At 44.8% G+C, this 13,778-nt stretch overlaps 1 protein-coding gene across 4 annotated transcripts in view; it reads right to left on the bottom strand.

Annotated features, from left to right (window-relative positions):
• Positions 1-4,385: 4,385 nt before the first annotated feature.
• The window catches only part of Clybl (citrate lyase beta like), a 218,833-nt gene continuing 209,440 nt past the window's right edge, over positions 4,386-13,778 (bottom strand). For 2 of the 4 annotated variants that reach the window (XM_031361087.1, XM_031361088.1), the window contains exon 8: positions 4,386-4,674. In XM_031361087.1, the coding sequence (XP_031216947.1) occupies positions 4,579-4,674 (96 nt within the window). In that variant the 3' untranslated portion in view covers positions 4,386-4,578. Of the gene's footprint in view, positions 4,675-12,532; positions 12,905-13,778 lie in introns of those variants that run through there. The other 2 variants (XR_004116053.1, XM_031361089.1) reach the window with 1 other exon arrangement.

Here is a 13,778-nt window from a genome sequence, read left to right as displayed (position 1 = left end):
AACGTGCCCAAGGCCTGGTCTCTACTTCAGGGCGACTCCCGCGCACTGATGATGTATGCGGTGTGTGGTGCGAAACAGAACATCTATCTACACGCGTGTCCTGACCGTTTAAAGGGCACGTCTCCTTCCTAAGCCACACGGGAGTTCCAGACTTGCCTTGCTCTTCCCGTCCGAAGGAGCGAAAGAAAACCCAGCTGGTCAGTCACAATGAAAAAAGAAAGGAAAAAAAATATGTAAAAGGAAGGACACGGTTACATAGTCCTAAAAAACGTAAATAACCTTCTTAGATCGCTACAAACTGTGTGTCCAGGAGGATTTGGGTGCCTTCCCGGCCCCTCGCTTTGTGTTTCTGGCTATCTTTACGGATTCTGAAGGAGGTGGGGTGTCAAATAATTACTAGAATCTAAGCAAACCATGTCCACCAACGACAAAAGTCACCCACCACAGAACCGGGACAAGCTGCCGGGGTCCCACTGCGCAAGTTTTACAGGTACTAAAAAGTAATTTCCGTTCCGTTCGGTCGCTTACTTAGCCATCCCTCCCCTGGCCCCAGTTGAAAACAGAGGGCGGGAAGAAAGAAGAGTTAGGCTTTAGCATTTCAATGTTAGGGTCAGGTAATTACTTCCCCTAAATTACAAAGTGAAGGCTTTGCAGGGGGCCCTCCCAGGAGAGGGCAGTGTTCCCAAGTCCTGGATTTACAGACCCTTCCCGTGACCCTTCTCCACCAGTATTAATATTCACAAGTTCCCGTGGAAAAAAAATCTTATGACCGGTTTTGTTCCTTCCATTGCTTTCCTAGCACTAGAGGGAAAGCACAAAAATAAAAACGCAGAGGATTCAGATCGCAAAATAAATGCAAGCTCTAAAAGCAGACTGTCTTGAGAGAGAAAGAGGGACTCCTCTCTCTCTCTCTCTCTCTCTCTCTCTCTCTCTCTCTCTCTCTCTCTCTCTCTCTCTCTCTCTCTCTGTAGTAACTAAGAAAATTCCAAAGTCTCTAAAGAAAGTCAGTTTCTCCAACTCCCACAAAACTATTGAGTGCAAAGGTGTTCCTGGCGATAATGACTTCTATTTTAGAGAGCGGAACACCGCATGGTTGGTTCTATTTATCCAGCAAAATATGCCAGGCAATCAAAGACTTTCAAATTCAAACTACAGGAGGTGAAGTCTTCATCCCCGGGACACTATTTCCCGACCTGTCTCTAGAGCAGTGGGGGCCAATGGGGGCCAGTGCGGCCCGGTGGACAACTGGAGACAAGGCTGAAGAAAGTCCCTAACTTGCAATCCCAGCAGTGCCCCAAACGGCCAGAATTCTCCTTACCCTTTCAATAAAACATGACTGTGCCGATACAATCCTCTATACGTTAAAATGAGTTTGTCACAGATTGTCATTAAGACCTCAGTAAAACAATGAAGACATTATTGGGCACCCCCCCCTCGGGCAAGGTATTAAAGGCATAAAGCAATCTACACCACACGGGTCCTATTGAGATTAATGAAAAAATTATGCAAAAAAATCGCAATTTCATTTTCCCGTGACGAGGCTTTGCGTCCGTCCAGTCAGTCTTGCATCGCACCTGATGATTTATTAAACTAATCTGTGGAGATCAACTGCTGATGTTCTCAGCTCAATCTTGTCCTGGCTCATTTTCTAAGTAATTGTTTCTCATTAGTTCTGATAATGTTTTAATAGTGTTATCCATAATTTAGCCCCCTAGAATTAATAACAAGGGGGTGATACTGGCAAAGTGGCTGCCAGTGAGCTACACAGAAATATAAACAGGTATGTTTTTTAATTAATCTGATGAGCAGCCAAGTCCCCTTCCTGTGTCCCCTTCCCACCTCATCACCCACGTCTGTGTCCCTACAGCCTTGGTGGCTCACTCATCTCTTTGTCTGCTCCTTACTAGGGGTGTGGGTCAGAGAAGTGGAATGCCTGCCTCCTTGCTCCTCCATATTTTAGAATTCTGTCTCCCAGGGAGTGAGGGCCATGGGACTCTGGCTGGCACCCACCTCTCTTCTGGGGGCCCTTTTATCTGCTCAGACAACTGACAACTAGCCTACATTTTCGTCTCCTGTGGGCCCCAGTCTTGTGATCCCACCTAAAGTGGTATTTCTTGGTTATGAAGATGATTGATCTGAAGTCTGAGAAGGCTTAGCCAATGAGATAGTTTTGAGCTGGATACCTAGAGCACATCTTTAATCTCAGTACTTTGGAGGAATATGCGGAAGGACTCTCATGAGTTTGATGCTAGCCTGGGATACATAACAAGATTCTTGATTCAAAAGCAAAAGCAGAACCAAACAGGGTGTTTTTGTGTGGACAAGGAAGTTGGGGGACAAGGATTCAAGATACTCTAACGTGGTAAGGACCTAGGAGTCCCTAGCACTGTTGTGGAGTGAGAGAGACCTAACTAGGTCCTGTTCTCAGTATCACTTTGAAGGGTTGCTTTTCCTGAGGTCTCCATGGCTCAGATGGAGGCCCTGGCTTCAGGAGGTCCAACCTGTATGGGCTACGGGTCTACCTGAATGACTGGAATGGAGGCCAGAAAATGTGTCCCCTGATCTTTTTTAAAGCCAACAGCTTATCTGAAATCAGTACTGCTCTAACACTCTGAGAGTGTGTATATGTGTGTGAGTGTGCACGTGCATTCATGCCTCCATTCCTTGCTGGCTTATGAGCAGTCTTTGTTTTAAACAGAGACCAGTGTGGACCCGTGTGGGTCTGACTTACTCTGTGCATACCTGACTTCATGACTCTCAGATGCAGCCCGGAACCTGGGCATTTCTTACCCAGAATGCCCCTGTCCACTGTCCTGAAGCACCAATGGCCAGAGGATAGCTGAGTCCTTCCTCTCCCATCTGCCTTTCCAGAAACTCTGGGGTACCACGGGGTAGCCCAGGTGAGGAATGGTGATCTCTTAACAAAGGGAAGGAGAGACACAGGGTCCAAAGCAGGTGGCCCCAGCCCAGCGCTAGCCCCTAAGGTCCCTTGCTTGGAAATATCCGAGTTTCAAGACTACGTTTCTCCAGATCCATCAGCTCTAGGTTTGGCTTCAGCCACTTGCTAGCCAGAGCATGCTTTTGTCTTTCCTACCCTGCACTGGGGTGCATGGTGGCTGTGGTAACAGTGGTTTCTGACCTGGCACTGGTGCTATGATGTGGTATCCACCTCCTAGGGTTTTCTGTAGGAACTGAAAGGAAGTAGAACCCAGGATGGGGCACACGCCAGGGGCCATGAAGGGAATCCACCAAAAGGGCCTAGGAGGAGGAGAAAAATGAAACTGGAAAACAACTGTTTTCTATTTACAAATTTAAATAAACAGAACAGCCTTCCCCTGTGGTGTTTGTCTAAGAGGAGCAGCCACGCTGCTGAGTAGGTCATGAAAAGGTTGGTGCGGAGTTTTAAACTTCCCATTCTGCTAATTTCTTAAAAGAACAGTGGTTCAGAGTCTCTGCACAAAAGCTCATGATTTAATGAGGAAGAGAAACAAAATCTCCGCTTGTTGGTGTTTCAAACTTCATTGGCGTCCTCTGGCACGCACAAGTTGATCCTCAGAGGCTTCAATACCCTTTCGCCTTCAATATAAGAGTACAAGCTGAATAGAGAACAATGCCTGGTTGTTATGTTTGTTTACCCTTCCTACAAGCTGGGTTAACCTCTTCAAAACAGCTTTACTAAGCCCGTTAACCACACCACCCATATGACCCACAGCCTCATCTCTAATGGGATGCAAATCTTGCAGGGGGCCATATGCACCAGCCCCGTGGCTTTGTGTCCTCTAGACGATACAAGTTTATGGCTGAGAGTCCCATCCTAGCCCTACGTTTACAGGGGGGAAATGGCCTCAATGGCGAACAGTTAAGCAGGGAGACAAAGGGGAGAATGGACGGTCTTGTTTTGCCTGCATTGATTTTTTTTAATTGCTAGTAACTGTTGACCCCATGTATTCACCCAAGATGAGCGCTTTCAGGATCACCATATGGATGGAGCCTTTGGGAGACAGTGGCTTCTCCAGAAATCATTTCTGAAAGTTGATGTTTTTAGAAGCTTCTATAAGCCAATACAATACCTAACAACATTTTTAATATCCTCTTTGTTTTTTTATCTGATAATTCATAAAACTGCTGAAACGTCGATTTTGATATTATTCTTTTTAAAAAAAAAACCCAGTCTTAAATTTATCTGTGGTGTCCTCCGTGCAAATGAATAATGTTGGAAATATTTCCTAATAAAAGAAGAATGAGAAACATTCCAGAACACATCAGAATATGTTTCGCCGAGGACTTAACTTCTCCCCACCTATACTTCCTCCCATGTCTATCTCCCTGTGAAATAATAAACCGGTATTTATAACACATTAATAGACAATAGCAAAACCATAAGCTTAGATTCCAGAGGAAGAAAGTTTATTTTTAGCATAACAGGTCAGTAAGATAACAAGGGGAGGGGGCGTTGTGACTAACGTGAAATGAGGTCCTGATCCGGCATGCTAGCAAGCCGCCCTGGGTACTGTGGTTTGTCTTTAAGAAACCCACAGTATCCATTCAGCCCGCCTGAGGAGGGCTTCATTTAACAGATCATTTTTCCTTGATGGATGTGGCAAGCGTAACAATGTTCTGGGCCTGCTTCAGTAATGGCATGTCGATCATACTTCCTCGGAAAGTAAAGGCTCCCTGGAAAACAGAATACAAACTTCCTGAAAGAATGCTCGCAAATTATAGGCTTCTTTTCTTGCGCACACTCTCGTACCACGAGAACATTTTAGATCCCACCTGAGTTATGCTGACTTTCCTGCCCAACTTTTGAGAAAAATCAGAGAAAATTGCAGGGGAGAGGTTTCTTTTTATCCTCCTACAGAGGCAGGGAGGGAAAAAAAAAATCCTTCAGCTTTTTAACAGAGAGGGGGGAAGAAAACATACAGCAGACACAAAACATGGTAAACTGTTCATTTCACCCTTGAAAAATCAAACGGAAAACAACTGTGGAGGAAAATTTTAAATACTTCCTTATTTTATTTGAAATACTGTGTGGGATGCAGTAATAGGCTCTGGCTGGTGGTTACCATCTTTAAAAAGTGCATTATCAGGTTAGTAACAAATGCTTCCTCCTTGCCAGACATAATGAAGGTGTTACTCCAGGGTAATGAAAAAATATGAGCAAAGAGACCATCCTGCTGGGATATCAGAGCCAAGGACAAAAAAGTCATTCTTTGTTGACCAGTCAACTGGAAAGTGTCTCTGTCCCCTCAACCCCTCCATGCCCCATTTTACAGATTCTTTATTTCTTCAGCCTTCTTCAAACATTCATTTAGACTAGCATACGATGCGGGGTCCTGTTCTGGATTAGAACACAGGGTCCACGGTAGTAATCTTCCAAAGTAACATGGCTGGGAAGGGTTAGAGAGTTATGGGTAACACTGAGTCTCCCAGTTTCAAGCCCTCCCTGGAATCAAAGGAGGGAAAATTCAACTGACAGAAGGTAGCAGGCCCCATCCCAAGTTAATGCCAAGGTATCTGGGCTCTTGTTTGATTTTTGTTTCTGTTACTCTATAATGTAGGTTGCCCTTCAAGGCAATCCTCCTGCTTCAGTCTTCCAAGTGCTAGAATTACAGGTGTGATTCTAGCTCCATTATCTAGCTCCATGTACCTCCAATCTCTTTTTTTTTTTTTTATTTTTATTTTTTTGAGACAGAGTCTCATAATGTCACCCCAGCCTGGAACCTTCTATGTAGACCAGGCTGGCTTTGAACTCATAGAACTCTGCCTGCCTCTACCTCCTGAGTGCTGGGATTAAAGGCATGTGCCACCATCCCATGGTTTTCCAATAGGTTTTTAAAAATTGTTTTATTTTTAAAGTGCTAGAGATGAAACCTGGACCTTTCTAGGCCGCAGCTCTACTGCTGAGCCAGATCACAGCCATGGCTAATCACTTCTTTCCCCTTCATTTTACCTGTTGTCAGGGATGCGACCCTGAGAGAAAGAACAGGTGCTCTGTGGAGATCTGGAGGTGGGTGAGCCACCCTAGCTTGATGGGTCAGTTATATACAGCACAGCCCATTTCCTAATGCATAAGTTAAAGTACAGCCTGTCGACAGTCACCACTGGACTTGCTGGTCTTGCACAGGGCTGCTGGGATGGGCATGTTGGGAGCTACCATGAAGGTTATGGGGTAGGCATAGAGAGTGTACTCATAGGAAGGAATCAACAAAACTCCATGGCTGAGAATCCTTGGCAGGATGCTCAGATTTTATCTCTCGATAAGGTAGATTTAAAAGCATACATAACCAGTTTTTTCTAGGAGTGCCTGATCCTCTTGGAATGATGAACCCAACCAACCCTTAAGCAAACCTGTGTAACCTAAAATCCTATATTTGGGTCACTTTCTAGTCCCCTCTCTCTTCATACCCTTCAATTGGCCCATTCCATACAGCTTAGAGCTAATTTGGGTCGTCTAGGACCCTGATGAATTTTATGAATCTGGTTGGGGAGGTTCCCCAGGTTAGCATTCCCTGGAGATCAGGGGGTGGATCCCACGCTGTTTTACAAGGCAATCCTCTAGTTTTCCCATTGGAGGGAGTGAGGAGTTGCAAAGGCCACTTGGTTACCCGCCCACATCCATGGAGTGGATTATGGCCCCTGTAAAACACCTGTCCTTCCAAGGTTTAACTAATAGGCTGGCAAGAGAAAGTTAGCATAGGTGCACATGAGATTTAAAAAACAAAAAATTCACAACAAACAACGTCCCCCCTCTCCCCCAGAAAATCCACCATCAACAAAAACAAAAAAAATCTGGGTTCAGGTCTTGTCTCCTGAAGCTGTGTGGACTTCCACAAGCACATCGGAGAAGAGAGATACTCCCAGCTGCTTTTTAGGACCTGGAGAGAGTCTTTCTTTTGTGGGGGCATATGGATCCTGATTTCCTTTATTATGTGGGAAACAAGATGCATTGTTACTGTTCTGTTTCCTTATCTCTGTAAATTGAGGACCTCGGTATTCAGAATTAGAGGATCTGGCATAAATATCCACGTCTTCATACATCAATTCATAACACACCTGCTTTTTTCTTAATGTATGTAAATAGTCCAGTGGTCAAGACTTGTTTTTAAAAATGTAACTTGTCAAAAAGCTGCTTAGATTTTAGAGATGATGGAAGAGTTTCTGCTTCACTGGCTGATGCTTTTTTTGGAAAACTGACATCCTATCAAAAAATGCAAGGAACTCTTATCAGTCTGAAGATTGATAAGATTGATAAATATCCGGGTCATATTTTGTTTTAAGATGCCATTAAGGAGATACAGACTTGGTGAAATGGTTAATAGCTGCCTGCTCCTGCTGAGGACAATCACATCAGGCTTCATAATTGCTTGTAACTCTAGTTCCAGGGGATCCAGAGACTTCTGGTCTCTGCAGGTACTGCATTGCACATGGTGCACATATATACACAGAGGCAAACATTCATACACATAAAAGCAAAGAAATATTTTTAAAATTCCTTTAAGCAATACCATGCTTGTGACCAAATACTTGGAGACCCATGCTGACAATAACAGCTGCAATGTTTTGAACAGTTACTAATCTCTGAGTCCATGGCTGGAACTTTACATACTTTGTGTTTCATGAATACTGCCCACAACAGCACGTAGGTATGGATGCTATCATTCATCCCATGAAAAATCCTTTGAGGAGGCTGAGAAAGAGGCTGTCAGCAAAGCACTTGTTTCATACACAGAAGATCTTGAGCACAGTCCCCAAGACGTGGGTCAAAGGCCAACACAGCTGAATATACCTGTGATGTAGCGATGGCAAAACAGAGAGTGAAGCATCCTTGGGCAAGCTGGCCAGCCAGGCTAGCTGAATTGCTTCACTGGGCTCCAGGATCAGGGAGATACTCTGTCTCCAAAACAAAGGTGGCCAGCGATCAAGGAAACATGTCAGTGACCTCTGGCCTTCATGTACAGCTGCACAAATGCTTAGAAGTCTTTTTCATTTAGGGAGAAAACATACACTGGAACTTGTTCTGCAGACCAGGCTGGCCTCAAAAATCATAGAGATCCACATGCTTCTGCCTGTGAGTATAGGGACTAAAGGCATGTGCTACCACCACCTGGCTCCATGTTTATTTGCTTTTTAAATTATTTTTATTTATATTACATATATATATTGTGTGCATCTGTACGTGGGTCCTACGGGTGCCTATAGAGTCCAGAAGACAGTGTTGGATCCCTCAGAGCCAGAGTTATAGGTGGTTGTGAGCTGCCTAACATGAATGTTGGGATCCAGAACTCAGGTTTCCTGCAAGAGTGGTACACACTCTTAACCACTAAGCCACCTCTCTATTTTCAAACATGTTATCTGATCCAAATCCTGTGTGCTCTTAAAAAGGTTTTGGATTAAAAATGTGCCGAGCACGTTTTGTGATTAGCTGAATCACACTCCAATACAAATAACCAGTTTCATTCAGTTGTGTTATTTGTGTTAGAGGGGGTGTGTCAAATTGCAAATTCCAAGTTCAGTCCAACAGGGTTAGATGCAGAAAGCCTGGAGGCTGTCCAGGAATCACCTCATGATTCCAAAGCATGCTTGAGCTTGTAACCTTGTGCTTTTGCTGCTGAGTTGAAGTTGAAGGCCGGGTTACAAGTATAGTCTTACAAAGCATAAGACGACTGGGGCCTCTGAGATCTCTTACAGAGTGTCCTCACGGTGCTTAGTAATGGACATTTCTTAGGCTAGTCATCATTCACTGGTCATCCATCCAATGTGGACAGAGCAGTCTGTGCCAGGCCCTGAGGAACCACTTAGGACCGGAGGGGAAGACCCCATCCCTGTGCTCTAAGAGCTTTCAGTTGTGGGAGCAGACAAGGAAGAAGAGAGGCAGCTGCCTCAGGACAGATGAAATCTGTGGCTATATTGGCTTTTCCCAGTCAGCATTTTCCTCACCTCAGGTACACCTCCATAGTATGATGCTATGCACACACTACACACATTCCATGGCGCATGCCACCATAGACATGAGGCTGTACATACATTACACATATTCCGTGGTACATACCTCCATAGATATGATGCTGTGTACTCAGTATACACACACATTACACACATTCCATCCACGGTGCATACTTCCTTAGATATGAGGCTGTGCACTCAGCACATATTACACGCATTCCATGATAGTTGCCCCAGGACTCAAGCCCTGCAAGTTTTCATTCTACAATGACCGATTGTGTCATTTGTCATTGAAGATCCCTGGTCAGTGCACAGGCAATGCTTATTGCCTATAGGTCTGAGACTCAGATTCCTGGAAGTGAGGAAAAACATATTGGAGCTTCTGCCATCTGTACGGGGAGAGGGGAGACACTAAACTCATTCCTGGTGATGATAGGGACATGGGGATGGCCATGTAGCTTAATTGTGAAGCGTTAACCTGGCATACCAGAGGCCTGGGTTTGATCCCCAGCACCACAAACGATGGTTCAGAATGGCCCTGAAGTAACGTGAACTTTCTCCTCCTCCCCTAAAGCCTTTTCAGGAGAATGAATGTTTTCTAGGGAACCGTGAGTGACATGGGAAGAGTGGCCGTAGCTACAGGAGACAACCACGGTTTCTGGCCTTCAGAACCTGAAGTCATTTGTATGTTTTTCCTTATCTAGAGCACCAAAAGACCAACTACAGGTTCTCCCTCTTCTCACACCAGGGTGGAACTTGGGCCTCATATACACTCGAGGCAAGTCCTCTGATATCGAGCTGCACACCCAGCTCCGATGGATACTATCCTTTGTTCAAGGGTGGTCTCCGGATGGAACCTGCAGATGGGTGTTGCAGCCACCTGCAGCTACATACATGTTGCTGTGTGCAGAAGGCTCCCCCTCAGCACCTGCTCCTTATGGTGATACGCACTCCAACATGGCACTGGGCCTTTTGCTCAGACAATTATTTCCAGTGAATTTCTAACTTTTTTTTTTTTTTTTAGTACTTTTACATTTGGTGGTTTATGTGTGCACACACACAGCTGAGCATGACTCAGGACCAGTGTTCTCTTTGAACCCTGTGGGTCCCAGGGATCAAACTCATCAGGCTTGGAAGGAATGCCTTTACCCACTGGGTATCTTGCTGCCTATGCTTTTGTCAATGTTGGCCACTGTTTAGTTTCCAGGCCACGTATTGGCTTTGAGTGGGCCTGAGGTCAACCTTGGGAGTCTTCCTAAACTGTTTCCACCTGATCCTCCAGCTCACATCCTGGAGCTTGGTGAATCAGCCTGGTGATCCTCACTGCCTCAGCCCAGCATTACAGGTATGCCATATGCCCAGCTTTTGGTAATCCCTCTACCCAACACTCCCCACCCCTTTCTTTCCCATCCTTCAGCTAACACAATGGCAGAATTCTTGGGCAATTTGGTTGTGATGTTCTCTTTAGCATAGGAGTTTGGGTGCTGTGGTTCTTTGGCTGCTAAATAGGGATCTTATTGAGAGGGGGTCCTCCACTGCAGTCTGACTGCTACATTTGAGATGGACTTGTTCACCTGCTTAAGCCTTTGATTGCCCTGGGGCTTACTGAATCAAGCATCACCTCCCTAGTAGGGACTCTACAACCTGGCTCCCACCTCAGCACCTCTGCTGTACACTCTGTTCTCATTTCAAGGTCATTTCCTGTACCTGCCAAACTCCTGATGCTTCAAAGTGTCTAAAGATGACACCCCAGTGGAGTTATTCAACTTCCTTGGTCATCCCCTGCCCTTTCCTACAGAACTGCTGTGATAGGTCTTGTCTGCCCTCCTCTGTCATTGCTGGTTTCTGGCTGTCCTTTTCACTATGCTGGGAGCCTCTTGAGGGTTAGGTCAGTTACCCAGTACCTGGGATCTCCAAAACCATGTAACTAGACAATGCATGGTAGAAGACTGGTCTCAGATGTGAAGGCTGTAGCATTGAGGGAGAGAAGGGAGGGAGGGGAAGAGAGCAGATGGAATAAGGAGAAACTACAGTTTTACTGGTTGTGATTGGGCCTTTATTTTTTCTTAGCAAAGTTTTGCTACTGTACGTGAATGCTGGGTCCATGAGTCACTGACACATGCAATAAGGGTCCATACCAATTGGCCCCAGGGACCTGGAATCTTGCCGTCCACACTGTCAAACTCTATGGGACCCTGGCTCACAACTTTTTAGGTTCTTTACCATTCATACAGCATGCTTGTATATGTGGGTGTAGTTAGGTGAGGACTTATTATATTAGGGAACACAGTGATGTGTCCCTGACCTCATAAAGTCTTCATCTAGTGCAGGAAAATGCATTAAACGATCATCTCTAGGAATGATAAAATACAATGAGCATGCGGCCTAGTGCAATGTGGCCCAGTGCAAGGCAGGCACAATATGAAAGAGCATTCATCAGGGGGCTCAGTAAAAACCCGGTGGAGGCAGGAAAGGACCAGGGCACAGGGCAGTTCATTCCCAGTGGAACTCAGAGCTGGGTGATTGACAAGACAGGACAGAAGATGGAATTAGACATTTTATCTGCAAGTGTCTTTTTTTGTACCCCTCATCCTTCCCGTGTATTGGTTACATGTACTGGTTGACCAATACCCAAGTCTCTAGCAGGACACAATGGCTGACCTTAATGGCTGTAATGTGACCACTGTGAATGACTTAATCATTTAAGGAAAATCAAGTATGTCATACTCGTGGTGTGAGAAGGTATGTTGTGGAGAGAGAAGACATGGTCAGAAAAGGGCAGTTCAAGCAGGTGAGAGCTTGGTCTTAGTTTTGTCTTTTAAATTTTTTTTCTGTTTTGTCAAGGCAGAGTTTCTCTGTATAGCCCTGGCTGTCCTCACTATGTAGGTCAGGCTGGCCTCAAACTCAGAGAGATCCTCCTGTCTCTGCCTCCTGAGTGCTGAGATTGAAGGCATATGCTGCCACACCGAGTTGATTGTATTTTTTTTTTACCTTTATGAAGTATTTTCTGTATTTGAGACAAGATCTTGTTATATAGACCAGGTTGCCCTGGAATTTACTATATAGCCCAGGCTGGCCTCAGACTTGGGGCAAACCTCTGCTTCAGTTTCCTCAGTCCTATTTTCAAAGACAAGTTCTTATTTGTAGCTCGATGGAGGAATTGGTGCATGCACACACACACACACACACACACACAACCAGTGTGGAGGTCAGAGACAACTTCTGTAGCCACTTCCTTCCACCACTGGTCTTGGGGGTCACTGGGGTCACCAGCTTCCAGGCAAGTGCTTCTCTCCATTGAGGCCTCATTTCAGCTTTAGAGATGCTAAACAAAACCTGGGCTTCAGGGTCAGTTAACCATCTTAAGAAACACGTGACAAGGAGAAAAGAATAAGGCTAGAATTTAAGCCTTTCTTCCAAATCCCATCTCCTGTCCCTAGTCAGTGAACCCAACATGTAACTGAGAACAGAACCTACCCAAGGCCATCAGAAAAAGTTGAACATTTAATGTACATTTATTTTACATACTATGTATTTACATTTTTAATTTTAAAGACTACTTTATCTGTATTTTTATTTCAAAGATATTATAAAAATAAATGCCAAGTAGAAGATACATCAAAACAAATTCAACAGCAAAATTGGAAAAAAATCTAAACTGTGCCATGCTGGGATTTGGGTTTTCACTCACAATCCTTCAGTACCGTAGCAGAAGCACCAGAGAGTGTAATATCTGAGTGATACCGTAAGTCTCTAAAAGAACCACAGCAATTCCTAAAAGGACTACAAGAAGGGGACACTTGGCATTTAAGTACCCTTTTGTTTTGTGATGTACATTTAAAAATTCATCATGTAGCGAGGTGATGGGATGCTGGTGTGCAGAAGCATGCAGATTTCTGTGAGTTTGAGGTCAGCGTGGTCTATAGAGAAGAGAGAGTTCCAGGTCAGCCACAGAGAAACCCTATTTCAAAATGCCAAAAAAAAAAAAAAAAAAAAAAGGGAAAGAAAATAGTAAAATGGCATTTACTGGAGGCATGGGAAGTAAGAGATCATGAGCTGTTTTACGTTTTTTGTTTTAACATTTCGATTTGTAGTGATAATTTGATGGATATTTAACAGTATTTTAAATTTTAATCCAGCAGTCATTTACTTCTTTTGCCAGGTAATTTTCAGACACTAATATATATCAAGAGACCCTCATGGATCACAAAGCACATTCCACCTAGCCTTTGACAGGCAAGCCATTACATGACCATAAACATGCAACAGATCTGAAGAAGGTGGCCCATGTACCTGACTGGAAATGGAGGGGAACCTGGATGGGGGTAACTTGCCGAGCACCCCGGGAGGGTCCTAAGCTCCTGCCTCAAAGCCAGCTCAGAGAGGCCATGAGAGCCCAGCTCCCACAATTTCTTTAAAGCCTGGAGAAGACCCTCCTAGCCTTCCATTCCTTCCCTATACTTTCTGAAGCTCCATGGCTTTTAGAGCCCATAGCACAGAGCCATTGGTGTGGAACAGAACACAAGCTTTTGTGTGCTTGCTATTCAGCTCTAGTCAGGCCTGTCCTGAGAATCATGTGTGCCAGAGTCCCTCTAGGACAGTACTTCTCAATCTGTGGGTCGGGACCCCTTTGGTGGATCACATAGCAGGTATCCTGCATATCAGATATTTACATTATGATTCATAACAGCGGCAAAATTACAGTTATGAAGTAGCGATGTGATAATTGTGTGGTTGGGGTCCCCACAACAGTTTGGGGAGCTGTATTAAATCGTCTCGGCATCAGGACAGGTCCTACGGCTTGTCCTCCACAAGTACAGGTACCTTTCTAGACT

This window comes from Mastomys coucha, unplaced genomic scaffold (genome assembly GCF_008632895.1).
Source record: "Mastomys coucha isolate ucsf_1 unplaced genomic scaffold, UCSF_Mcou_1 pScaffold9, whole genome shotgun sequence".
Classification (NCBI taxonomy): domain Eukaryota; kingdom Metazoa; phylum Chordata; class Mammalia; order Rodentia; family Muridae; genus Mastomys; species Mastomys coucha.
The sequence above is the reverse complement of the archived record's forward strand: the minus strand, read 5'-3'. Positions and strand labels throughout refer to the sequence as shown.